Source organism: Eulemur rufifrons, chromosome 7 (assembly GCF_041146395.1).
Source record: "Eulemur rufifrons isolate Redbay chromosome 7, OSU_ERuf_1, whole genome shotgun sequence".
NCBI lineage: Eukaryota > Metazoa > Chordata > Mammalia > Primates > Lemuridae > Eulemur > Eulemur rufifrons.
In genome coordinates, this window is record NC_090989.1 from 281,143,285 (window position 1) to 281,169,625 (window position 26,341).

The following is a 26,341-nucleotide window of genomic DNA, read 5'->3' on the forward strand; positions in this document are numbered from 1 at the left end:
AGGGTCCAGCCACTTGGGCACAGGGTCTGCGCCAGCCGCGAGGACTCCCCCAGGACTTTGTGGGGGGCGCTGGACGCCAGGACCTGCCCTTGCCTCTCTGGATCTCGGTGCCTTGAGCCCCTCTGGAGGAGCTCCGGGAGACGGAGCCTCCGGGAGCCCGGCCCCTCCCCCGCTCCAAAAAAAAGCCAGAGACCTGAGGAAGGGAGGGTTCGCAGGCAGATGGCTGAGCCATTTTCTGCCTCCGTGAGGGCTGATTGAAGAGCAATGAGGCAGCTAATGCGAAGAAAGATAGAAATTTACTTGCTTTAACTTCATACGGCCCACAGTGAAAGAGTTCATTCACCGCGGCCCGCCATACCTGATGGATGAATAAACCATTTGCAGCATCGATCATGCCTCTACATCATGGTTTAGTTCATGGGCCATTTGCTCCCAATCTCTCCTTCTCGGGCCTGTTTCATGCTTTCTTTTGCCCTCTCCCCCTCCCCCCACCCCCCCTTTCTCTCTTTTTCTTCCCTCTCTTCCCTCCCCCCCAAGATGACATTGGAAGTGAGCCCTCCCGCTGGGATGGATAAATAGATGGCATTGATACTCAGCAACAAACTATTTGTCATTTGAACTGGGCTTTTAGGAGGGAGAGTAAAAAGAAGGCAGGCGCCAGCCACCTCGGGATGCAAAGCAAATGTCATTTTATTTCTATTTAGTTATTTTATTTAATCGGCGCTGTCAGGTGCCGGCCCGACAGCTGCTTCTGACTTCCGCCACGGAGTGCAGGGGCTGGCGTCCATGTCCCCCTGCAAGTGTTGCCGTCCTCCACTTCTGTTTGGGGCTCCATCGGGGAGTGTGGCAGAGAGAAAGTGACAAACGCTGACAGTCAGGCCCAGCGCAGGTGGAGGTGGGGAGGAGGTGGGGGGCTAATCACTACCTATCGAGGCGTTGGGGAGGGGACTGTGAGTCGTGCTGGTCACCCAGGGGTCCAGCCCCGTTCATTTTACCTTTCAGCTGAGGTTGGGCCTTTGGGCCTGTCTGTGCCCGGGGGACACAGTGATCGGCCTGCCCAGTGGGTGACGCTGGCTCTCTCTGGCCAACGACCTCACACTGTTTCTCAGCCGAGGATACTATGGCGGCTGAGACACAGCATAGGGGTGGGAGAGAGCAGTGCCCGGGGCTGGCTTCCCAAGTGCGGTTTGGACAAGCCACTTCTCAGCCTCAGCTTCCACTCTGGTCACCGGCGGCATCAGGCTGCGGCCGTTAAGGACTCCTCCTACCTCCTCGGGTCTGTCTTTAAGATCAGTTCTGCCAGGAGCAGTGGCTCCTGCCTGTAATCCTGGCGACTCAGGAAGCTGAGGCAGAAGGACTGCTGAGCCTAGGAGTCTGAGACCTGCCTGGGCAGCATAGCGAGACCCCATCTCTACAAAAAAATTTAAAAATTAGCCAGGTGTGGTGCTGTGCGCCTGTAGTCCCAGCTACTCAGGAGGCTGAGGTGAGAGGATCCCTTGAGTCCAGGAGTTCAGGGTTACAGTGAACTGTGATCATGCCACTGCACTTTAGCCTGGGCGACAGAGCAAGACCCTATCTTTAAAAAAAGAAAAAAGATTAGTTCTGGGTTCTTGTTCCCACCCCACAAATGGAAACTGACAAAGGTATACCACTGGCCCCGTCACACAGCACTTTGCAGGTGGGTGGGCGAGGCCATCACAGGCCCCGTCTGAGCTCAGAAGTGGAGCTAGAGAGATCAACTATCAGTTTGCCCAGGACTAAGGGGACAAGGGACAAGGGATTTTCAGTGCTAAAACCAGGAGAGTCCCAGGAAACCGGGATGGCAAAGTGACGGCAGGAGAGTGATCGAAGGCACTTCTCTCGGCTCGAGCAGGGAGGGGAGGCTTCTCCTGCTGGGGCGCTTTTCCAAGCGCGGCCCCACTCAGTGCATCACCTGGAGTCTTTTCCAGCTGTTCTCTCCATCCACAGAGCACGGTACAGTTTGCACTGGGCCTTCCCTGGCATCTTCTTACGTGTTTTCATGTCCAATTTAAAAAAAAAAAACCTGTCTCTATACTTAAGTTTCAAAGGCAGGTATCATTTCCCCCATTTTACAGATGGGAGAACTGAGGCTCGAGGAGGTGAAGCAGCCTGGCCGTGGCCCCACGGCCGGAGGTCCTGACCCTGGCGAGGGGGTACCTCCTCTACCTTTCTAAAACCCAACACGGGTTTGATGAGGGCCTCGTGGGGCCCCTGTCTCCGACGTGGCCCGCACAGAACTCACAGCTGCAGCTGTAGTGTCTCCCGCTCAGCCTCGGTTTCTTCATCTGTACCTGGGGTAACAGTGCTTGACCTTCTTACCAAACAGGGCTGCTGAGGACACAAAAGAAACCGCAGATGGAAAGTGACATGTGAACGTTTGCAAGGTTTTGAAAGCAAAGATTTAAGGGACTGTCGGCAGGTGGACAAGAACAGCTGGGCGCAGGACGCCCACAGGAGGGACTTGAGCCGCCAGGCCCCAGGGGCCCCGTCCCCACAGTGGCAAGTGTCCAAGCCACAGCCTGGGAGAGCTGGGCCTCCAAAGGCAGGAGGGAATGCTGGGAGTTGCAGGCAGCAAGCAGCCCCTCCGCCAGTGCATCAACACGCCCAGGGAGAAATATACATAAAGGTTGATGTGTTTTCAAATGGGTTTTGCTTTGCTCTTCTCTTTTCTCCCTGTGAGTATTAACCTCAGGGACCCTGGGGACGGCTCGACTCGCCGGAGCACCTGCTGGGGTCATGCGCAGTCATTAGCTTTGCGGTCAGTGCAGAATAAACCCCAATTCCCGGCGCCGGCGAGAGCGTGCGTGCCCACTCCCGGGAAGCCCTCCGAACGCCGCCTCGCTCCTCCAAAGTCACACTTTTTCCTGCCTGACTTGTTCCTCTCCTGCTATTCTGCCTCCAGCTGTGGGGGCGTCGAAGAAAAAGATGAGATCAAGTTGAGGGGAAAAATTGTCTGATTTCTTGAGCCCTTTGTTTCCCAGGCCCCTGGCAAGCAGGGCGGCTGGGGCTGGGGGCTGGGGACGGCTGGTGGGGAAGTGCCAGCAGCCCGGGTTCTGGAGAGAGGAGAGGGGTGCAGGTCCCTGCAGGGCAGGGTGCACGGTGTCCAGGGGCTGGCACGTGTGGGCTTGGCTCTGGCACCCATCCTCCAACCTCTCTCCGTCTTTTGTCAGAGCCAAGCCCCTCCAGGTCTCTACACAAAGACCCAGGACCCGGCCACAGCACCCAACAGCCCTGACATCCTTGAGATTGAGTTCAAAAAAGGTACGTGCCTGGCTCCCTTCCCGCCCTGCCTGGGAGCCTGGGCCCTCTGTGCCCCGAGTTGAGGCAGGGGCCTCCAGGGTTCCCCACAGCCCCCTTCCCTGGGCGCTGAGCCAGAGAAGCTTCCCGGCTTGGGAGGAAAAGACCCCGGCTGCCCCTCACACCAGGTCACGGCACCAGGTCTGCAGCGAGGGCATCCAGTCCCCGAGCAGCCACTCGGCTTTGCTGGCCCTCGGTTTGCCCATCCATAGCCGGGAGAGAGGGCGCCTGCTGCTTTCCTGTGCAGAGTGCGGTCTGTGTGGGAGGCTCTGTCACGAAGGCCCTCAGCTAGTGGCAAGCCTTGGAGAGCTGGCCGCGGGGCAGCTGTACCCACGTCAGCAGCCTCAGCTCATCCTACCTTAGCTGCTTGGAGCCCTGTCCCCCGACCCCGGGTTCAAAGCTGCAGCCTCTTGTCCCCCTCAGCAGTGGGGGCTGTCCTGACCACCCCCCATCCCCGCTGCCATCAACAAGACGTGTTTGCTGGCCTGGCCTTTGTGCCCAGGTGCCTGAGCTCAGCAGATGGACATTTCTTGCCTGGAGGAAGGAGTCAAGGCATCGATCAAGCTCAGAGTGAGAGCTCAGGAGTCCGAGGAGAGGACCTTTTCCGGAGGCTGCAGAGATTAGGAAGGCTTCCTGGAGGAGGTGTTTTTGGGCAGGGGCAGGAGGAACAGAGAGGAGGAAGGAGGGCATCCTGAGCCCAGGCGGGGAACGGAGGGAGAGGGGCCCCGAGGACAGGCCGGCTTGGCCCTGAGGCTCGGCCTTTCCCCGGGGCACCTGGGAGGATCAGGGCAGGGCAGCGCCAGGCCGGTGGGGGAAGCAGAGGTTCAGACTCCACTCTCCCTCTTGCTGGTGCCACCTTGACAACCAACTTCACCCCTCTGGGCCTCAAGGAGCACTTGTCTAAAAACAGGCCATAGAAGGGATGCTCACAGGTGCCCAGCATGGTGAGCGGTCACTCCGGGACCAGCAAGGCCTCTGTGAGGCCCCTGAGGGCAGCTGGTGCCCCAGGCCTGGTCTGCAGGCACGGAGCCCGCAGGAGCCGGGAGGACGGCGAGGGTGGCAGGCGGGTCTCAGGCGGCGGAGGGTCCTGGGCACAGGGCTCGAGGAGCGGGGCAGCCCCACGGGCTGAGCTGGAGAAGAAACGTGACCCATTGTAATGATTTGAGGACTGTCTGGAAGGGAAAAAAAGACGGGAGGAACCCTCCCCTGACTAGTCCCCATTCACTCTCTAGTTAATTTATTTGAAGTTTTAATCTAATTATTAACTATTTTAAAGGCTAAGAGGCTTTCTCCGGCAGCAGCACCAACAATGTCACCTCTTCTCCTGGGCAGGCCCCATCCAAGGCCCCAGCGAAGGCCCATAATAGGACAGGGGGGGAGAAAGGGAGCGGGGGAGGCGGGGGGTGGCGAGAGGGGCTTAAGGTTCATTATTGGGCAGACTTACATTTAATAGCAATTTACAACCAAGTTATAAAACCCCTGGAAATGGGGGTTAAGAATGGCGAAGCTGACAGCGCCTGAGCGCAGCCCCTCCAGGCGGCGCCTCGCTAATAAAGACTCGAAAGCCGCTATTGAGGCCTGATTGGCACCCGGTGGCTCGGCCCATGGTAATGAGCCGGGCAGATGGGTGGGGGATTAGCCGCCAACTTTGAACAGCTTTTCTTTGTCACTGTTTCAGCTCTCTTGTTAGCTCCTGATACATTTATTGCTCATTTCACACCGCTCGAGAAAGTGCCCCCTGCTATTCAAAGTCAGCCCTGACCCACCCACTGCCCCCCCACCCCCCTCCACGGGTTCCTTCCCTCCCCGAGCTCGGCCGCCTCCCTCCTGCCCTCCTGCCACCCCAGACCCGACTCCAGGACTCAGGGCGGCCGCCAACACCTCGCCCGCCAGAGCGGGCACCGTGTCACCCCCATCAATCAGATGGCCGCGTGCGGGTCTGGGGTACAGGGTCGGGGCGCGGGGTCTGCCTGACAGACGTGGCAGGGGGCTGCGTGTGTGTGTGTGTGTGTGTGTGTCTGTGTGTGAGTGTGTGCGCTCGAGAGCTCAGCCGCACCTCGGCCGGGCGGCCCCCTGGTAACTGGTGGGACAGAAGGTGCTCCTGGCGTAAGACAATGGTGGAGCGTGAAATTCAATTAGTTCAGGGCCTGGTTCCAATTTCACAGCCCCTAAATGCAAAAGGGGCAAAGAGAATGGGAGGGTGGGGGAGAGCGTTTTTATTGCATTTTCCCTTTCATTCTGGGGGGCTTTCTCGCCCCTTCTCTCCCCCCAGCAGGCCTCAACCTGCACAGGGCTTTTGAAGGAGTCATTTGGAGTCCATATCTGTCACATCCATTTAAGGCGTTGCGGGTGGAGGGAGAGGGCGGGGTGGCGGGCACAGTCTTCTCCGCTGAGCCTGGCCCGGATGCCCACTGCCCTCTCCTCCCACCCCAGGGGTCCCTGTGAAGGTGACCAACGTCAAGGATGGCACCACCCACAGGACCTCCTTGGAGCTGTTCGTGTATCTGAATGAAGTCGCGTGAGTGTCCACAGCCCTGCCCGGCCTCCTGGGGGCTGCTGTTTTGGGCAAGCACTGGTCTGGGCCATTTTGGCTACTGGTCACAGCTGTGATTTAGGGGCAGGGGGGACGGGCTGTGTCCTGGCCCCTTGGGCATAGAGTCTCCCAGACCAAGGGGGCTGGTTTGGCAGGAGAGTTCCTGTGGTCCTCATTGAAATCCCTCAGCTTTCGAAGATAACAGCTCCCGGGGGGGCTACTGTCCCCTGGGGACCAGCAGGCTGGGGCTCCCAGGTGCTCGCCTTGACCTAGGCCAGGATAGAAGGACAGGTGAGCAGTGGTTGGCACTAGTGCTAGGCAGGGACCCAGGGCAGAGGTAACAGAAGGAGTCAATTGAACTCACTTAGTGACCTGGGCAATCCCTGCTCTCTCTGGGCCTCAGTTTCCCCACCTGTACAGTGGGCACTTAGAGGACCTGAGTCTTGGATCCTGAGGTGGAGCCTAAGCCCTGTGTGTGGCTCACACTGTGGCAGCCTGTAGCAGGGAGCCCAGCTGGGTGGGTGACAACCGACCCATTCTTCCCGCAGGGGCAAGCACGGCGTGGGCCGCATCGACATCGTGGAGAACCGCTTCATCGGAATGAAGTCCCGAGGTGAGGCCCAGCACCGAGCCCACGGCCCCCCGACCCCCCGATCCCATTGGTGTGTCGCTCCACCCATGCTACACGGCTGACCTTGGGCAAGTCCTTTCACCCCACCAGACTGTAGTGTCCCTCCTGCGAAGTGGCCATAACGGGCCCTTTGCCACTGACTTCTGAGGTTATTATGAGAGCTGGGGCAGGGGGCAAGGAGCTGGCGGCGGGGGGCAGGGAGGGGCCAGGGCAGCCTCAGAGAGGGGAAGCCAGGGCCAGGCCTGGAGGTCAGGCTGTCTTATGTCCTGGGAGGGTCGGCCAGGTTTGGAGGCAGACCGTGCAGGGCCGATTTGGCCGATCTCGTGGTCATTAAGGATGCGTGGAGGACGCCGGGCAGCCAGGGCGGAATCCTGCCAGAGGTGGGCGCTGTGGGCCGCACAGGCACCATGAGCTGGCCAGGGCCTAAGGCCTGTCCCACTGTCAGGGGACAGGAAGGGCTCTACCTCTAGGCTGCCCGGCCCCGTAGCTGCTTGTGTTTGGGCTGGGGGGCAGGAGAGTTGGTCCCCAAGCAGGTGCCTCTGTCTTCCCGTCTTCTCTTAGTAACCCGAGCCCGTGATTCCCTTTGCCAGTCACCCTTTCGTCTCAACCACACCCCTCCCCTGGGCTCAGTTTCTGCATCCATAAGACAAGGGGACCCCAGGTCCCCGAGGGTCTGCCAGCATGTGATGGCAATGCTGTGTTCTTTCAGGGGCTCAAAGAGAGAGAGAGCTTCAGCAGTTAGAGGCCCTGATTGGGCACCTGAATTTTTAAATACTGGTGGTCGGGTCAGAGGCCCTATTTTGGCAGGTGTTCAGATTGCTTTGCGTAAGGTCCATGGGCGAAGATAACACAGCCACATAAAACCAGGTCGGGTAGAGTCATGGCCCTTTGTCCCTCAGGACATGTTACTAAGATTCTAAAAGCCAAAGAGAGCTGACCACCAGCCATCAACTGTTAGAAAAGGGTGGTGGCCTGGCGGGGGGCAGGAGGCCTGGGGTTCTTGTCCCAGGTTTGCCCAGTGACTTTGGACTTGTGATCTCTGGGCCTCAGTGTCCCCAAGTGAAATGTGCTAAGTGTAGGGTGGGAGTTGGATCATTCTGGCTCCGACCTGTTTGAGTTTCCCTCTAAGCTGTGGGGGGGCGGGGGGCTTCGCCTCTTTCCCTGGTTTTTCCTTCCTTGCCACAGCTATTATCGGTGGCAACAACCTAATTGAAACTCTCTGGGGAAGGCCTTGTAGAGAACAATGTCACTAATTAGCTGCTCCCTTTTGTCCTACTCACCTTTGTCTCTTACCTATATTAACATCTGATTAAATGTCCGTTTGTCTCAACCTGCCCTTGGGAGCCAGCACAATGCAAGTCCTCCAAGGCAGAGCTGGGAGGGACCTTGGGGAGCCAGAGGCCAGACCCCCCCAAGGCTGTGGGGAGGGGAGGGCTTGCTCAAAGTCCCTGGCATGGCAGTGGCAGGGCCAGGACTGATGCCTGGACCCAGAGAGGCATGGAAGGGATGGGACTAAGGGCTTGGACTCAGGAGTGGGACAGATCGGGGCTTGGACTCACGAGTGATGGCAGAACTGGTGCAAAGAAGTGCTCCACAAATGGCGATCAGTCACCAGGGGATGCTGGCTGAGGACAAAGGCAGCCTGGCCTCTGGGAGCTGTCAGTATGGCTCCGGGGTGTCCAGCACTGCCCCTGTTGTCATGCCCACCCCTGCCCATGGTAGGCATCACTAATCAATTGTGGCACTGTCCCGCTGGCTCTGAGCAGGCACTGCCAGTCGATCAGGATTGGCAGAAGTGGTGAAAATTGATTGCCTGCCCTTACTGGAAATGGCATCTGCTGGGTGGGGGGAGAGTCAGGCCAAGTGGACTGAAGGGGGCAGCGAGTGAGGAAGACCTGGACTGCGCTATTCTGGGAAGACACCGTGGAGGAGGAGGCAGTAGAAAGGGCTTCAAGTGGCAGAATGTAGAGTGGAGGGGGTATAGCAGAGCATCTGGGGAGGGAGGGAGGGAGGGAAGGGTGGGAGGCACACAGGTGGCCCACTGGTGGCAGGTTGGGTCTGATGGGGGCTGAGCCCTGAGACACCTGTGGAGGCACACTGAAGAGCTGGTGCCGAGGGTCCGGGCTTTGGTGTCAGACCTGAGTCCCGATTTTGTCTCCATCGCCATTGGGAGAGCATCTTAGCCTCCCTGCACCTCGACTTCCTCATCTGTGGAATGGATTGCTGTGCGGATCAGATGCAGGGAGCTGCTGACCCACAGGAGGTGCCGTGTCTGGGTGGCAGATCGCTACCTTTTCCCCAGAACCGGGACCTCATCCCCCAAGAGGTTCAGAGCCGTGAGATCAACAGTCTGTTCCAACGCCCTTGGCTCCTTACCGCCTGCCAAGGAACAGCCCAGTCTTCACTCTGCCCAGGGCTTGTGCACGTACCACAGTGTCGGAGGCTGTCCCTGAAAGTATAGAATTTAGTCTGAGCATTGTGTAGTCTTTTGGGAAGAGAATGAGGATTTTAACTCTGAGAACTTGCTGTGTGACCTTAGGAAAATTGCTTTCCCTCTCTGGGACTCCAGTTGTCAACCCGATGGAAGTCCTAGCTGGCCTGTTTTCTTGCTTGGGTTGAGGGATGAGAGAGGAAAGTTGCTTGGTAATTTTAGGGCAGTGTCTTGTTTTTGTATCTCCACTCCAAATATTTCGCTGTGAGAAGGAAAGAGTGAAGACAATACCTTAGGGCACTGTGGAGTCCCTCGTGACAAGGTCTTTATTAAGTGTACAGTCACAGAAGAAGCTGTTAATCGTCAATTATACTGAGGGCAGAGCAGGAAGACGCCATTGTCCGTATCTCGGTGTACAAGGGAAAAATGTCATTTGTATTGATTTTACAAAGCTCGTAATTGAAATTCGTTAACGGCTTGTTTCCTCAGGGGTGAGGGGTAGTGGGTAGAACGACACCAGTGGCCTGGGTTAGGGTGGCCTGGTCAGCGCCAGGGGCCGTGGGGTCAGGGGACAGGGAAGCTGCAGATGGAGTAGCTTTCTCTGTATTGTGGCTCTTCACATCCTCATTATCACATTATCTTTTTAACTCCGGAGGGGGGCTAATTAAGTGAAGTAAATGAAATCAGTGGGGAGGAGAAGGGGGGCAGGGCAGGCAGGAGGGCAGCGGGAAGGAGGGAGCCAGGGCCTGTCCTTTGGCTCACCTTCCCCTCTTTCTGGCCCCGACTTCAGCCGCCCTCTCCTCCTCTCCCCTCCTTTCCTCTCTCCTCCCCTCCCCTCCCAGCCCTTGCTGCCCAGCATCACCTCTGTGGCTGCGGCCTGGCTCCTCCTCCCCTCTGGCCTTCCTTTCCTGCTTTCTGCTCTCCCCTTCCTCCTCCCTCCTGGGGGGCATCTGCTTTCCCCTCTTCCCTCTCTCTCCCTTCCGTCTTCCCTCTGCCTCCACGCACCCCATGTCTCTCCCACCCTGCCCTCCTACCTCCCTTTCTCCTCACTCCTCCACTTTCTGGCCAAGAAGGAACAAGGGCTGCCACTCACTTGCCCATCCTGCCCGCCCACCTGTCCAGCCCTCCCAGAGGCTCTGCTCAGATGGAATGTTCCAGATGGAGAGTAGAGGGAGACCTGAGAAGCAAAGGGGGTTTTAGTCCCAGAGGCCCCATGTGGCCAGCCCCAGAGGCCCACCTTGATTCCCAGGATAGGGCTTGCCGGGCCCCAGGAGCATGGAGGATGGCTAGAGTCCCACCCTGACTTGCCTCCCCATCACCATGGCAACCGCCTCCAGCCTTGGCCCTGGTACCTAAGAGGGGAGCCTTTGGGCTCCAGCCAACCTTCCTTCCCCCGGCCTTTCCATATCTCTACATCTGGATGCCGCTTTCCCAAAGGACCAGGGAGGACCAAGGCCACTGGTCTGGGTGCCCTAACCCCCAGTCCCCTCCAGCTGAGCTGGCAGATCCCACGCAATTCTGAGAAATTGCTCGGTCTAGGGTAAGCTGGCAGCCTCGGGAACAGACGAGAGGGATTTAAGCAGCAATAGCTGCTTGCTCCCCACCTCTTCCTGCATGGTCCACTCTGCCCCCACCCCGGCCACCCCCAGCTCCTCGCCCTTCTCCCCACTCCCCGCCTCCTGGCAGTAATTATGGTGTGATTGAAGCTGCTCTGCGGAGAACTGCTGACACCTCTGTCTTTTTCCTGTAAACACGGAGAGATGAAAATAGACACTTGGAGCCGCTGTGAGTGTCACTCGAAGATGTCTGTTGTCTCTTCCACGGCAACACAGAGGCTCAGCTGTCATTTCCTCCTTCTCTTTGCGCAGTGGTTTGTATGCCGACTGTCAAAAGCCCCAAATCCATAGTCTTTTAGCATCAGGTTTCTGTCACAAATTTTTTTAAAGTCATTTTTTTCCCAGAAGAAATACACAGAAATCATCTGTAGCCCTTACCCCTGTGGAGAAGAGAGGGAAGATCTTTAAAATGTACACACACACACACACACACACACACGCAGCAGCAGCAGCAACCTAAAAACAAGCTTTTTGTTCAGCCACAATTAACTTTAACACCTTCCAGCAAAGGAGCAGCACTATTAATCGTGCGGGCGTCTTACGGCTGCAGCTTCTCTTGCCCGCAAGCCTTCCTGAGGCCGCCTCGGAGGGTTGACGGCCATGAGGCTGGTGCTGGTGGCTTGGGAGGAGCTGGGTCCTGCCCGCCTTCTGCCCCACCAGGCGTCTCTGCTCCCCATGGTGCTGGCCCCATTTTCTGGGGGCACCTGTGATGGGTCAGTAGATGGGGAACCTTGGGCAAGTCCTAGCTCTCCCTCGAGCTCTGAACCCCACCTGCCTTCTCTCTCTCTGGACGGTTGGAAGGCGATGCTCTGGTCTATCCCGCTCCAGAGACAGAGCTGTCCGTACACATGGCACACCGGGACAACAGTGTGTCTCCATACGTGCCTTTGTGGTAGGTCTCAGAGGACGTTGGAATGTAAGAGCAGCAGGAACTTGCAACCTTCTTGTTTTCCAGACAGGTTGCTTGGGGATCAGAGAGAGAGCTGAGAGGGGCCGAGGTCACACAGCAAAGCCACGCTGGGTACTTTCTAGAAAGGCGTTAGTCGTGGGACTTCTTGTGCCCAGCCCTGCAGGTACAGCGTGGACCGTACCCGCAGTTGGCCCAGCTAAGGACAGAAAGGTGGGGAGGCAGGCCTGGGTCTAAGGAGGGCTCCTGCTCTCGGCCCGCCCAGGATGGTGCTGTTGCGACTATCTGTGGCCAGTGTAAGGACGGGCTTTGCAAGTTTCTGGGTTTTTCCAAAATGTAGCAAAACTAATCATTAGAAGGCCTGTTTCCAACCCAGTGGGTACTGAGTTCCTAGCACGTGCCGGGGGGAAAGACCAGCAGGCCTTCGTCAGCTCTCGGTGGCTCTTGGGAAACTGCTGTATTCTGGGCAGTGATGTTTCTAGGCTAAATGAGAACCTGCCCATTGAACATCGTTCTGGCATTCCAGGGGCTCTGTACACACCAGTCTTTCTAGACAGACCACGAACCATTAGGCCTTTCTAGTGGCTTGGGACCATGGGGAGCCGTGTGTTTGTGGAGCTGCCTGCCCCCAGGAGTGGCCTGACTTCCTTGCTGAGCTCTGGTGTCCCCGTTCTCAGGCTGCCAGCAATGGCCTTTCTCAGCTGTCTCCTTCCCTACCTCTGTCGCCTTTCCACCCCTCTCTAACTCGCAGCCCGAGCTGCTCTGCAGGCGAGGATGGTGGTGCTGTTGGAACCGTCTTTACAAGAGCAACGGTGGGGCCGGCCGAGTGAGGGCCTGAGGGACTCCCCAGGGAGTTGAGGCTTTGGCCTCGTGCACAAACTTGGGGACGCTGGCGAGATCGTTTTCTCCTCGAAGGTCGCTGCGAGGTTCAGGACGGTGGGGACTGCCCGTGAGCGGCGGCTCCGCCAGTGACGCGGGCACTGGCTCTTTCACGGCGCTGAAGCTCTGTCAGCATCTGGCAGCCGCGTGGAGCTTTTACATGCACGTCGCCTGCGACCAGGGTGTCAGCGGTTGAGGGATGAGAGAGCCAAGGCCCCGGGGAGGTGCTCTCTTGCTGGGCAACACCTCAGAGCCATGTTGCTCTGCGACAGCAGCCAGCACCCCAGTGTGGGTGTTCCCTTCCCGCTTTGCCAAAGGCCCCGAGAGGAAACCTGGAGTCAAGGGAGGAGACCCAGGTGCTGGCCCCATTCCTCCTCTTGTTGGCTGGGTGACATCGGGCAAGTCACCCCCATCCCTAGGCCTCAGTGTTCTCACCTGTAAAACTGGCACGTTAGACCAGATCAGCGATTTAAGGAGGGCTCGGTGGAGCCCGCAGGCGGCTGCTGCCATCTCTTCTATATCCTGGGCTTCCGCCCGAGACTGTGCTGGAATGTCAGGTTCGCAGCTAAAAGTCAGGAGCACATGGTGCTGGGTCGGCCCTACTGAGCCTTCCTGTGAGCCCTGGCGTCTCTGTGACTGCAAGACCTAAAGACGAAGCACTGAAGGAATTCTCAGAGGGGGACACCTCTGACTCAGCCTCCCCGGGTCCCCTTTGTGCTTTAGAGCTCAGAGCAATCTCCTTCGTGGTTTGGTTTGGTTTTTTAAAGCATTTTTAAAATTGTGGTAAAATACACGTAACATAAAATTTACCGTTTTAAACATCTGTAAGTGTACAGTTCCGTGACAATAAGTGCATCGACACTGTGGTGCAACCGTCACCACCATCCGTCTCCAGAACCTCTCATCTTCCCCGACTCAAACTCTGTCCCCATGGAACACTAACCCGCCACCCCCCACCCAGCCCCTGGCACCCACCAGTCTACTTTCCCTCTGATTGACTGCTCCGGGGACCTCGTACGAGGCGTCCTCGTGTTTGTTTTTGTGCGTCTGGCTTGTTGCGCTTCGCACAGTGTCCTCGAGGTTCACCACGTTGCAGCCTGTGTCAGCATCTCCTTCCTTCCTGAGGCTGAGTGATGTCCCATTGCGTGACGGACGCGTTTGGTGTCTCCTTCATCCGTCGCCGGACGCTTGGCTGCTTCCGTCTCTTGGCTGTTGTGATTAGTGCTGCTCTGAACACGGGGGACAAATCCTTTCTGGTTTTTTTTTTAAAGCAGCCAGCGTGGGAAGTTGATGGTGGCAAATTTTCAGAATAACTGAAAACTTGCCCCTTTAATGCCGTAACATTATACGGTGGGAAGAAAGGATGCTTTGGAGGCAAAATTGCCGGAGATGGGGCAGCCATTGCCCCTCCTAGAGCCAGACAGCGGATGCAGGGCAGGTTTGCCCGGGGACAGCTCTGCTGAACCCACGGGAGAGGCCACACCGAGGGGGTGAGAAGGGCCTGGGCCGTGGGCGTGGTCAAGCCTGCCTCCTGGTGCCCCAGTGTCCTCAAATGTGGCATGGCACCACTGAGCAGACCTTCCTCTGGACAGCTCAGCCCAGGCCCAGGTGCCTCTGTGTCACTTCATGGACCGTCTTGTCCAAGCAGGTTTTGCAAAGGGAGGGACCTTGAGCAACACGCTCTCCACTGACCTTCCAGGTTTGGGCCTCCGCGGCCAGCTGAGCCACAGGAAGCAGACGGCACTGGGCAGGGACTCGGGGGCCTAGATTCTGTTCCCAGCGGCCCCTCGGGCAAGTCCCATCTTGCTGGCTCAGTTTCCCCATCTGTACAGTGGGATTAGGCCAGGTGATGGCTCAAGCCCTCTGCCTCCCCAGCAGTCTCTGGAGAGACCCGGCTGCAGGGCCCATGAGCTGAAGGTGGCACGTGTGTGCACATGTGTACATGTATGTGCACAGCCGTCCCCCTCCCCTGGCTCCCTGGTGGAAGGGAGGAAGGGATATTTGGGGCCCTGGGCTCCACCATAGTCGCTTTAATTACAGGTTTTCAGCCGCGGGCCGGTGGGCATGCATTGGGAAGGAGGGGGAAGCTGCTCCGAAACCCTGTCATTTTCCAGCGTCTGAGGGCCTCTTCAAAGGGGGGCATCTAGACATTTTCTCCACAAGCCGCAGAGTGGACTGTCGTGGCCCCAGCATGAACATAATGACAGATGCATTTTGCAGCAAGCTGGGAGTGAATGGGTCCGACTGGCTTGTCTCCTGTCAGACGAGTCATTATTATTTTTTTTTTTTTTTTGTCATTTGCTGACAGTTTGGGTTTCATGCGTTTCTCTCTTTTTTCTCCTTTTCCCCCTGCCTGGAAAAATGGCTAGGTATCTACGAGACCCCAGCAGGGACCATCCTTTACCACGCTCATTTAGACATCGAGGCCTTCACCATGGATCGGGAAGTACGCAAAATCAAACAAGGCCTGGGCCTGAAATTTGCCGAGCTGGTGTACACCGGTGCGTAGGTCGCTGCAGCTGTGCCCTTCGGGGTCCCACATGCCCCTCGGGCTCCGGGCCTTGCCCTCCCCTCCCTATCTGCACCCTCCTCCCGAGACACCCGCTGCCATCCTCGGGTGAGACCCTGGAAGGTGCAGGCAGAAAGGGGTCGAGGGAGAGTGCAGGACACAAGGCAGTGAGGAGGGGATGCCAGGACCTGCCGTGTTCTCGGGGTATCAAGCAAGATGTGCCAACCCCCTGAGGTGCCCGGCCGTCTCCACCACTTGCAATTTGCATGACTCCAGCAAGGCCAGGGAAGCATCACGCGTCACCACTATGGCAGCCAATCTTTATCCAGCACGTGCGAGGTGCTGGGCGCTGTGTGGGGATCCGTGCCATGCCATAGGGTCCTCACAACTTTCCTAGGCCATCTGCAGCTCCTTTTGCAGATGGGGGAACTGAGGCACGGGGGGAAGGAACTTGTACAAATGGACACAACCAGAATTGGCCCAGCTGGGTCTGACCACAAGTCAGACTGTCTCCAGGCAGAACCTGCAGCCGCCACGTGAAATGCCAGGGGGCGGGAGCTCCCTGACAGGCACTCCGCCAGCCTGGTCAAGGAGCAGGCAGGAGCCAGATCTTGACCATGAAGCCACTAGGGTGGCCACTGGGCCTGAGCCCCCACCACACACCCAGCCCATGTGTGGAAGGATCGGGTGACATTGGCACCAGGTGTGGGTGGGTCCCCATTTTATAGGCACTTTGCCCGTTGGAATCCAGGCCTCCTGACCCCAAACCCAACCCGCAGGTTGTATAAATGAGGTCCCCAGCTACAGTGCCTGAGTCGAGTGCAGCCTGTCACTTGTTTTTGTTCAGCCCAGGAGCTACAAATAATTTTCACATTTTTAAATCATGGGTACGAAAAAAAAATTTTTAACTGCTATTTGGGGGCCGGGCGCGATGGCTCATGCCTGTAATCCTAGCACTCTGAGAGGCTGAGGCGGGAGGATCACTCGAGATCAGGAGTTCAAGACCAGCCTGAGCAAGAGCAAGACCCCGTCTCTACTGAAAATAGAAAGAAATTATTTGGACAACTAAAAATATATATAGAAAAAATTAGCCGGGCATGGTGGCGCATGCCTGTAGTCCCAGCTACTCGGGAGGCTGAGGCAGGAGGATTACTTAAGCCCAGGAGTTTGAGGTTTCTGTGAGCTAGGCTGACGCCACGGCACTCTAGCCTGGGCAACAGAGTGAGACTCTGTCTCAAAAAAAAATAAAATAAATGCTATTTGGTGACATGTGAAAATTATATAAAATTCACATTTCAATGTCCCTAAATAGTTTTATTGGAACAAGCCACAGTCGTGTGTCCGTGGCTGCTTTGGAGCCACAACCGCAGAGTTGAGTGGTTTCCAGAGACTGAACGACCCGAAGGTCTGAAATATCCACTCTTTGGCCCTTTCCAGAAAATGTTTGCAGATCAGCTCTGTAACACATGTACCCCTAACGTGGGGAATCGTAGAGAGCAGCTCCTCTGAGCTGTGGGGGACAGGCTGCTGCCTGAGGCCACCCTGACATCTGCGGGGACCTGGGCGTCAGGGGACCTGGGTACAGTTAATATTAGTGATAGACACCTGGGACAGGTTCTTCTCCCCTTCCAGACGCTGGGACTCACCCCAGGCTTTCAGGGGGGACCGTGCTTATTGGCTGCCGCTATTTCTCCCTGCCACTGTTCCTGGCAGCTTGGAAGCCAAGGCCCCCCACCCCCTTCCCAGGTACAGACAGGTGTTTAAATACCACTGTCTCCTGCGGGCTCTCCAGCTCGGCGGGATTTCAAGGCTGAAAGGTGGATTTTGGTGACAAAGTGGGAGAGTCATTAAGACGTGGCGGCTGCAGCGGCGGAGAGAACACCTGGCCGGCGGCTCAGCCTCGTCCGCGGAGCCCGATCCCGCAGTGGCCGAGGCTGCCACTGAGCCTGCTGTCTTGCTGCCGGCCCTGAGCTGGGCGCCGGGCAGGTATTATCTAATCTCAGCTGCACGAGGGTGAGGAAACTGAGGCCCAGCAGGTGAAGACACGATTGGCGGCTTCAGAGGCCAAGCTTGGCCGCACTCCAGCAGGTCCGGGGAGCCCTTAGCAAGGGGCGATTGTGACAAGGGGAGCACTGGCACGGACAAGCGGGCCCGGGTGTCTGGGGCACAGCTTGGCTCCTAGCTGCGGGCATGGTCCCTCCACTCCAGATGGCCTGGGGTGAGTCCCTGCTCTGTCAGCCAGGGACAAGCCCTCTAAATCCCAAAATGAGGTACAGCAATTAGGAGATTTCACAAGGAACAAAACCTCAGAGTGGCGGAGAGGGGCAGCAGTGGGGGAGTGGAGGCTTAGCCCAGGTAGTCAGCCGAATATTAACTCTGCCCAGGCCCCCACGCATGTCAAGGGCAACCTCAGGCAGCAGCCTGTCCCCCACGGCTCAGAGGGGCTGCTCGATGCCGTTTCTCACACGAGGGATGCATCAGTGGTACAGACCAGGGGCTGGCTCGAGCGTGCTACGTCACCTCCGTGTGCCTCAGTTTTCTCATCTGAAGAGTGGGCTTGGTAACGCCACGTGTCTCACGGTGAGGGCTGAGTGCATGAAGGTTTGTAAAGCGTCTGGAACGGTGTCTGGCTCGCAGGAAAGCCACGGTGTGTTAAATCACTCCAAACGCCTGGCATGTTTCCCAGTGTGCAGGCAGGAGATGGGGGCCTTGCCTGTGGCGGGTTTATGATCTCGGGCAGGTCTGTCTTCTCCCGGAGCCTCAGTTTCCCTTCCTGTAAAATAAATGGCACCAGGTAGAGGGCATGCCAGGGTCTCTTCTCAGTCTTTTTTTTTTTTTTTTTTTTTTTTAAGACAGTCTTGCTCTGTCACCCAGGTTAGAGTGCTGTGGCATCAGCCTAGCTCACAGCAACCTCAAACTCCTGGACTCAAGCGATCCTCCTGCCTCAGCCTCCCCAGTAGCTAGGACTACAGGTGTGCGCCACCACGCCCAGCTAATTTTTTGTTTCTATTTTTAGTTGCCTGGCTAACTTTTTTCTATTTTTAGTGGAGATGGGGTCTTGCTCTTGGTCAGACTGGTCTCGAACTCCTGACCTCAAGCAATCCAACCACCTTGGCTTCCCAGAGTGCTAGGATTACAGGTGTGAGCCACTGCACCCGGCCTCTTCTCAGTCTTTTGTAGCTCCTGGGGTATTATACGAGCCCACCACTCTGCCGTAGCACTTGGCTTCCTCGGAGCCCCTGTGGTCTCTGGGCCTAGATGAGGAAACTGAGGCATAGGGAAGGCCTCCTGCTCAGCCCCACCCCTGATATCCCGGCTTCTGTGACCACTGCCCCCCTGCATCTGTGGGCCTGTGTCAGACTGTCTAGCTCCCTCTCCTCTCCCCCAGTCCAAAATTTCCTGGTCTGGCTGTCTGGGATTCAGGCAGGCTCTCTCCCTCCAGGGGCAGCTCCCAAGATCAGCCAGGCAGGACCTCAGTTCCAGGACCTGGGAGGGGCCCAATGGAGCGTCTATTTAGGGGATGTAGCTCACCTCCTCTCCCCTGGTCTCAATTTCTTCAGCAGTAAGATGGGCATAATGTACAACTTGCAGAGCGTTGTCCCAGTTAGACAAGATCAGGTGTGTAGGGTGCTTGGCCGGACCCAGCAGCAGGGAGGAGGGGCCTCTCCAGCTCAGTCCCCGGCCCGCCCACAGTGCAGCTGCAGGTCTGGGAAGTGCAGGGTCTCCCCCAGTGCAGCTCCGGCCAGGCTCACTGTCCCCCAGCCCAGGCTGGATCTGCTGGGAAAAGAAACCTGAGCTGAGGGCCCATGGGGTGGAGGCAGGAGATGCCAAGATAAAGCCCAGGCCGGTTGCCCCCAGGCAGATCTCTGTCCTCCTTATCTCTGGCTCATCTCCCACCTGTCTTCCAGCCCAGGAACTTAATGGGCTAATTATCCCAACTCAGTCAGAAAGATGGCGAGCCCAGGACAACGGAGCATGGTGGGGCTGAGGGGACATCAGTGTTCCCTCCCACAAGGGTCTCATGGCATGTTAGAGAAAGCCCTGGGCCAGATTTAGGAGTGCTCTGTCAATCCTGGGCTCTTACAGTCTTGCTGTGTGGCTTTGGACAGGCACTCTCCCTCTCTGGGCCTCTGTCTCCCCATCCACAGTGGGGACTGGCAGAGGTCAGGCCGTCCAAGCCGCAAATGCAAAACCCTCAGGGCTCTGTGCATTCTCTCCTTGAATCCACACAACCCCCAGGTGTTATCTCATTGTGCAAATGAGGCAACTGAGGCACAGGGAGGTTATGCCACTTGTCAAGGTGAGGCTGAGATGTGAACTCACGTGGTGGGACACTGGAGAGCGAGGACCCATTCTCCTCTCTCCCGGCCTGGCCCTCCCCCACCTCTCCAAGCTGCAGGACCCCATCCTGGAGAAGGCCTGTCTGCTTTCCCACGGGAAGCCATGGCAGGTGCCCCGGGCCTCCAACAATAGCGCAGCCCCTGAGCTGACCCAGCCCTTTATCAGGGCAGGAGATCACGCACCATCTGGCCCGGCAGCTGCCCAGGTGGGCTCACCTTCCCAGCTCCGTTTCAGGGAAACCCTAGCCTCGCCCCGTCCCTCCCCCTGGCCGAGGCCTGCCTGGCCAGCCTCCCTCAGCAGACTAGAGAGGAGGCCCCGTATTCCTCAGGCACCTCCCGCCCCCACCTGCAGACCGAGGGGTGTTCCAGCCACAGAGGGGAAGCTCCAAGATTGTCATAGGAGGCAGAGGGGTTACAATTTGGGCCTGCAGAGGTCAAATCCAGGCTCTGCACCTCCAGCCTGTGTGCTGGAGGCGTTTCTTACCTTCCTCACCAGAAAGCAGAGAGGCTGAGCGTGTTCTCATGGGGCCGGTTGTGAGGATCGCAGTGCCTCTGCTTATGTATATAAAATGTCCTGTTTGCACGTGAAGACACTAGCAGTGTGTGTAACAGAAAACGGTTCACTGATCCCCAAGGGGCCTGCCCCTGCCGAGGCGTAGGGCTCTTCTTCCCTGCATTCCAGTTCAGGCTGCCCGTAAGTCACTCAGTGCTGGGGGCTCCGTGTGCAATATTACTGTGTCACCCCACTCAACAGATGGGGAAATAGAGGCACAGAGAAGTGAAAGCCACACACCCCCAGGGCTGCCTGACCCTGAACCGCCACCCGGCCACCTGTACTGGGCACCCGCATCGCCAGCCCTGGGCAGCACGGGCCTCTGAGTCCTGTCTGAGGTCTCCTGCCTCTTCCATGAGACTGGAGGCTCCGGTGAAGATCTCCTGCTTCCCTTCTCCACTGTGTCCCCAGCACCTGGCCTGTGACACTTCCCAAACATCTGTGGTGTGAAGCAGGGGGTCACTTCCCTCCTCCTGGCCCTTAGGAAGTGACTTAGGTGGTCACCTTCTAACCCATGGGCCCCTTGAAAAGTTACAGGACAGGGGCACGTGGGCACGTTCCCGCACTCAGTCACTAGCAAGTGCCCATTGTGCCAGACTCGAGTGAACACGGCAGACCCGGGCCTGCCCTCTCAGAGCCCCCAGAGGCAGTCAGGGTCTGCCATGGCAGGTGAGGCATGGGATGCCCTTCCTATGGCCCAGTCCCCCCCATGTCCTGGCCCAAGGCAGGCAGCACGGTGGGCCCCTAGCACCCTATCATTTTCCACAGGTTTCTGGCACAGCCCTGAGTGTGAATTTGTCCGCCACTGCATCGCCAAGTCCCAGGAGCGGGTGGAAGGGAAAGTGCAGGTGTCCGTCTTCAAGGGCCAGGTGTACATCCTCAGCCGGGAGTCCCCGCTGTCTCTCTACAACGAGGAGCTGGTGAGGTAAGTGCCCGTTGTCCTGCCTCCGGCTGGGCCCGGAGCCTCATGTCCAGTGTCTCTTCTGTCTGGCTTTCTCAACAACTCTGTGCCTGAGCACGAAGAGTATGCACACCATCTACGCCCGAGTGGAACTTCTAGGCCTCCTGGGGAGAAAGATATGGGTCAAATCAGCACCAGAATGTACGGTTAGAAAAGGCGGCGGTGGGCTGTGAGGAAGTACGGGATACTCTGGCTGGGTATAATAATGTGGGTTTCAGAGAAGCTTCCTCACTATTCAGACCACAGCAGAAGGAGCTAACCAGGTGGAGAGGGGGCTGAAGCCCAACCTGATAGAGAAGTACAAGATCAGAGCTGTGTTTTTAGAGGGTCCTTCTGGCTGCTCTGGAGAATGGATTCAAGTGGGGTGGGAGCTGGCAAGGGCACCGTGGAAATGCTGGCAGCCTGGACAAGGTTGATGGTTCTGGACGAGATAGCAGCAGATGGATTTGACAAAGATTTAGGAGGTGGAATTGAAAGGGCTTGGGTGTGGAGGGAGATGGAAGGGTTGAGAATCACCCTGGTGTTTTGGGGGGGGGTGTGGGCAGCTGGGCACATGCTGGCGGCAATCCCTGAGTTGAGGGGACATTCTTGAGGAAGGATGGTGCATTCGGGTTTAGATACCTTGAGTATGGGTCCGCCCAGAGAACTGTCTAGTCGGCCGTCAGACACGTGGGTCTAGAGTGGAGTCGAAAACTGGGTTGAAGACACGGGAGAGTCGTAGGCGTCTGGATGTTTTCTGAAGCTGTGAGCCAAGAGGAGACCGCCCAGGGCATGGTGTAGAGTGAGACAAGAAGGGAAGCAAAGATGCGGCCTTGAGGAGCTTCGTCATCCACGAGCTGGACAGAGGGTGGCCAAGAAGGCGCCCCTGGAGGGCAGGGAGTGCCCTGGAGGGCTGGGCAGCCGGTGACAGTGACGATTAGCCGGTGACAGTGACGATTAGCCGCTCCCGTGTTTGCACCTTGGATGAGGGAATGGCCCGCACCGAGGAGCAGGGCGTCCTCTTTGGAGGTCACCTGGCCAAAGACGGGGTGGGGGCAGCCCCTGCGGGACAGACAGCCCCTCCTGCCGCGGCCCCCCCAGCTGAGCTCGGCTGAGGTTACCTTTCCCTCCCGGAGGCCAGCTGGGAATTAAAGTGCGAGTTTTGTTTGGCAGTCAATATTAGTTTTTTCTTTCCCTACTCCTTGCCATGTTGAGTTTCTCCCCCCTTCAATCTTTCTAAACACTTTATAAGCCATAAATATAACCGAATCAGTTTAGATCAGTCGGGGTAAATGTCAAATTATCTTCTCTCTTTCTCTCTCTGGCTCTTTCTTCCCTCCCCCTCCAAATCAACAGCCTCTAATAATCTGTCCAACCCCTCATTAAGCCTCACGGTCTCACTCGGGGAGATTAAATGAATAAAGTAAAAAGGGAAAGGGAAGAAAGAGAGAAAAGCAGGAGCATTTATTCTCACTGTGTCTCCGACCATTTCCCTTTTCTCTTTGATTTCTACATCGCTGACTTGAAAGCCCTTGAGTGACAGCGTTGCAGGGACCAGCGAGGAAGCCGCGAGAGGTAGCAGAACTGGAAATGCCGCGGCACAGTAGGTAGAAAGTAACGTAATTATAGAGCAGGTCAGAGCCACTCGAATGAGCAAAAATAAAAGCACAGAGGTTTTCTGTAGACCGTCAGGGGAGGTAAAAAAAAAAAATCATTGTAAACTCTTTTTCCACCCCCACCCCACCCCGAACCACGATTTTAAAAAGAGGTTTTCAGTTCCTGAGAAGCACTTCTTGGAACTCTCAGCCTCTCGGAACAAGTCCGTCCTGGACGTGGCCTCGGCCTCGGGCGCTGCTAGGGGGTCTGGGGAAGGGGTGAGAGGGTTTGTTTTGATTTGGGAGAGACAGAGGTGAGAGGACAATGGACATGGGGGAGGGACTCTGCACCTGCCCTCCCCCTGGGCTGAGCGCAGGGGCCAGAGCGGGGAGGCTGGGGTTCCCAAGGTCTGCTGAAGGGGTTTGAGGAGATTGGTGGTCTGGTGTGGTCCAGCCTCTCCTAAGCACTGCTCTGCGAAGAGCGGGTGCGCAGAGGAAGTCTGGAATCTTCTCCCCTCACAGAGAACACCCTCCTGGTGGCTTCAGTGTCTGAGCTGTGCTGGGGCCACTGGAGTGGGAGGGGTCAAGGAGGGGGCGGGAATGTGGGGTGACTTTGCTGAGAGTTCCACGTGCCAGCTTCAGGGCCTGGTGAAGGTCAGGGCCCAGGCTGGCGGAGGAATGGGGTGGGCCCAAGTCCTGAACCAGTCGCTGGGCTGGCAGACGCAGAGACCCGTTTCTTCTCGTACAGTCCAGGGTCCACAAAGAACGGGTCAGAGGCCCAGCCTCGGGGACTTGGAAAGCGGCAGATCCCCTCCCCTCCCCTCAATCTCACCTCTCTGGAGAGGGCTTCTGAGGAGACAGGCCACCTCCTTGTCATGGAGAACCTCGAGTCTGCTCTGTCCCGAGGCTGGAATTCTGCAGACCAGGGGCTGATTCAGAGCAGGACATGACAAGGGACCCGTGTCCTCTCGGGGGCTCAGAGGGTGGCCTTGTAGAGTAGGGGCCCCTGAGGCCAGGCACTCTGAGTGGGGATGAATTGCCTGTGTCTGCCCCGCCTCCCACGGGCTCTGGCTGCCTCAGCGCCTGGCACAGCACCTGGCAGGTAGTAGGTGCTTAATAAACATCTGAGCGCATGAATTCGTGAATGAATGCACGATGTTAGTACCAGTGAGTGCTCACCAAGTGCCAGGCACCAGCTACATTAATTATTTCACATGGAGCCAGCAGTAAAAAGAGCTCCCACCGGCAGCCACAGTCCACAGGCAGGAGACTGAGGTCCCGAGAGCAGGGACACTTGTCCGGAGCTCTCGTGGGTGGCAGAGCCAGGATGCAAACCCAGTCAGCTGGACTTGAATCACTGCTGTGTCTGGGAGGGTTCAGAAGAGCAGCTGAGGGAGGAGAGCCCAAAAGATGGAGGCGGGCAAGTCCGGAAGGTGGGACCTGCGGAGGGGACGCCACTCTGCTGAGTCCTGCAGCAGCTGATGGGCACTTTTCACACCGAGCTGGCAGGGGGTGCCTGGGTGTCAGGATGGATCAGATAGGGTCTGACTGGTTGGCCAAACCAGGTGAAAGGTGACTTAGTGGGTCAGTCTCGCCGTGAATGCTGGAAGGAGGCCTCCCTGTGGCTTGAGAAATGCCATCAGGGCTGTCCCAGTTCATGCCCTCCTGAGCCTTCAGGCCACCGGACACCATCTGCTGTTCCTGGACGCTCCTCCCTCAGCTCACCACGGCCCCGAGGGCAGGGCTGGCTCAGATACGTGTCCTCCACTTACAGACAGAGAGTGCTCTTGCTGCAGGAGAACTTCATGGGGCCAGTACTGGCTGGGCCGAGACCAGCCTGGGGCAGCTGCTCCTGGCCTCCTGCTGCTTTGTGTCACAGGAAGGAGGCCGCTGTGCACTCCACCAGGGCTCTCCTGCCTCTGGCATGGTGCCTGGCCCAGAGCAGGGCTCCCTGAGTTGGACAGAAATTGAATGAAAAGCCGAAGTGCAGGGAGAGTCGGACCCACTTGGGGGAAATGCCCTGGCCTCTGTGGGCAGAGCGGTCCTGCCCCGGTGGTCCTTCCGACGCAGAGGCAAGCCCGGGTGAGCTGACAAGCTCCTCCTCTCTCCTCGCAGCATGAACGTGCAGGGCGATTATGAGCCAACTGATGCCACCGGTTTCATCAACATCAACTCCCTCAGGTGAGACGATCGGGGCCCTGGCGGGTCCTCGGAGCCCCCCAGGTGTGGGACCTTGACCACTTTGATGGCTGCTCTGCCCTAGACAAACCCCACCTTCCTGTCCATCTGCCCACAGCAGCAGAGTGGGGTCATGGCGTTGCAGGTTCCTGTGTCCTGCCCTGTGCCTCTCACACTCATCCCCATCCCCTCCAGCCACAGGGACTCCACTATGAACCCCTTTCCTGGGCAGTGAGAAATGGCCCAGAGACAGAAAGCAGCCTTCCTGTCACCACACCCGAGCTATAGGTCTAGCTGGAAGCCATCCTAGCCACGGGCTTTCCATGGCCCAGGGGGTGGTACATGCCGTCTGAAGTCACTCAGATCTGGGTTCAAATTCTGGCTCTGCAGTGTGGTCTCAGACCCCTGTGATAGTCTGGGGTGTTAACTGTACCTGCCCCACGGCGCAGTGAAGGGTCAGCGTGAGGCCGTGGGAATCAGACCCGGCTTGTGGGAAGAGCCCAGTGCCCGGCAGCAAGCACACTCGGCCTGGGGCTGGTGTGCTCAAAGGCATGCAGGGTCATTCGTCCCCAGTAGCTGTCATGGACTAAGCCAGTGCCAGGCCCTCTCCTAGGTTGTCTTATCTAGTTCTTACAGAGATTTGCAACTACCTGGAAATAGGCCCAGAGTGGTTAAGTAACTTGCCCAGAGTCACACAGCCAGGAAGCACTGGAACTGAGTCCAGAAAGCCTGTCTGTCCTGCTCCAGGGTCTTCATCACCAACTCCCTTCTCATGGGGCTTGGGTCTGGAAGAAGGTGGGAGTCTCTCTCCTCTCCCTAACAACATGCCCTGGGCACAAAGCAGAGCCAGTGTCTTGTCCCTGGAGCCACCTCAGACCTGGAGAGACATTGAATCCAACCCAGCCGCTCTGGGCCTCTCCCCTCTCACAGCCACCTCCACCTCCCCTGCCTCCTGCGTCCTCTGTATTTTATGACTCTATAAACCCTTTTAAATGGCCCAGAACACACCGGGCTTTCATAATGGCCTCTTCATTTCTCCCATTGCCAGTTAAATGCTTTGTCTTCAACAATGACAAACAATGTTTTCCCCCTAAGATAAATTAATTACATTATCCCAATTGGAGGGCAGGAGGGGCTGGAGCAGGAGAGGGAATAGAAAAAAGGACAACTTCACACACATCTTAACAAACAGCTGCCCCTGCCACCCGGGTTCTGCCTGAATTAATTGAACGGAGTGCATGTTGTTATTGTTAATTTACATTTTTCTTTGTTTTGAATCTGGTTTACAGGCTGAAGGAATATCACCGTCTCCAGAGCAAGGTCACTGCCAAATAGACCTGTGGACAATGAGGAGCTGGGGCACTTTGCAGATCTCCCAAGTGCAGGCGCTAATTGTTGTGATAATTTGTAATTGTGACTTGTTCTTCCCCGGCTGGCAGCGTAGTGGGGCTGCTAGGCCCCAGCTTTGTTCCCTGGTCCCTCTGTAGCCTGCAAAAGTGGTCATCCAAGGGAGGGTGGGGGGCTGCAGTGGGAGCTATAAACTGACAATTAAAAAAAAAGATGCATTAGTCTTTTGTTTCTTTATTTCTACAGAGGGGTGTGTGTGTGTGTGTGTGTGTGTGTGTGTAGTCAATTATGCTTTTCTTAGCCCAACCTTTGTGTTTTCTGATTTAATTGTTGCTGAAGGCCACTGTTTCCCAGACAGCCTGTTTATCTGGGAGAGTCGACCCCTCTCTCCTGCTGCAAAAACTAGGAATCCAAAAGTGCCCATCTGGGACATGCCCTAGCCCAGCAGCCTGGGATTTTGTCACCAACAGTGACCCTGTGGCATGTGCCAGGGAAGCCAAAGAGAGTCTTGAGGACGTGCTGGGGAGCGAGCCCACAGCCCTTTCTGGGCATCACCTTGGCCCA

At 57.2% G+C, this 26,341-nt stretch overlaps 1 protein-coding gene across 2 annotated transcripts in view; it reads left to right on the forward strand.

Moving 5' to 3' along the window:
- Window positions 1–26,011, forward strand: part of ASS1 (argininosuccinate synthase 1) — a 50,939-nt gene extending 24,928 nt beyond the window's left edge. For both annotated transcript variants that reach the window (XM_069476954.1, XM_069476955.1), the window contains 7 exons: window positions 3,192–3,282; window positions 5,752–5,836; window positions 6,400–6,464; window positions 14,685–14,816; window positions 20,486–20,642; window positions 24,368–24,433; window positions 25,720–26,011. In XM_069476954.1, the coding sequence (XP_069333055.1) occupies window positions 3,192–3,282; window positions 5,752–5,836; window positions 6,400–6,464; window positions 14,685–14,816; window positions 20,486–20,642; window positions 24,368–24,433; window positions 25,720–25,765 (642 nt within the window). In that variant the 3' untranslated portion in view covers window positions 25,766–26,011. The remainder of the gene's footprint in view (window positions 1–3,191; window positions 3,283–5,751; window positions 5,837–6,399; window positions 6,465–14,684; window positions 14,817–20,485; window positions 20,643–24,367; window positions 24,434–25,719) is intronic.
- Window positions 26,012–26,341: the final 330 nt, after the last annotated feature.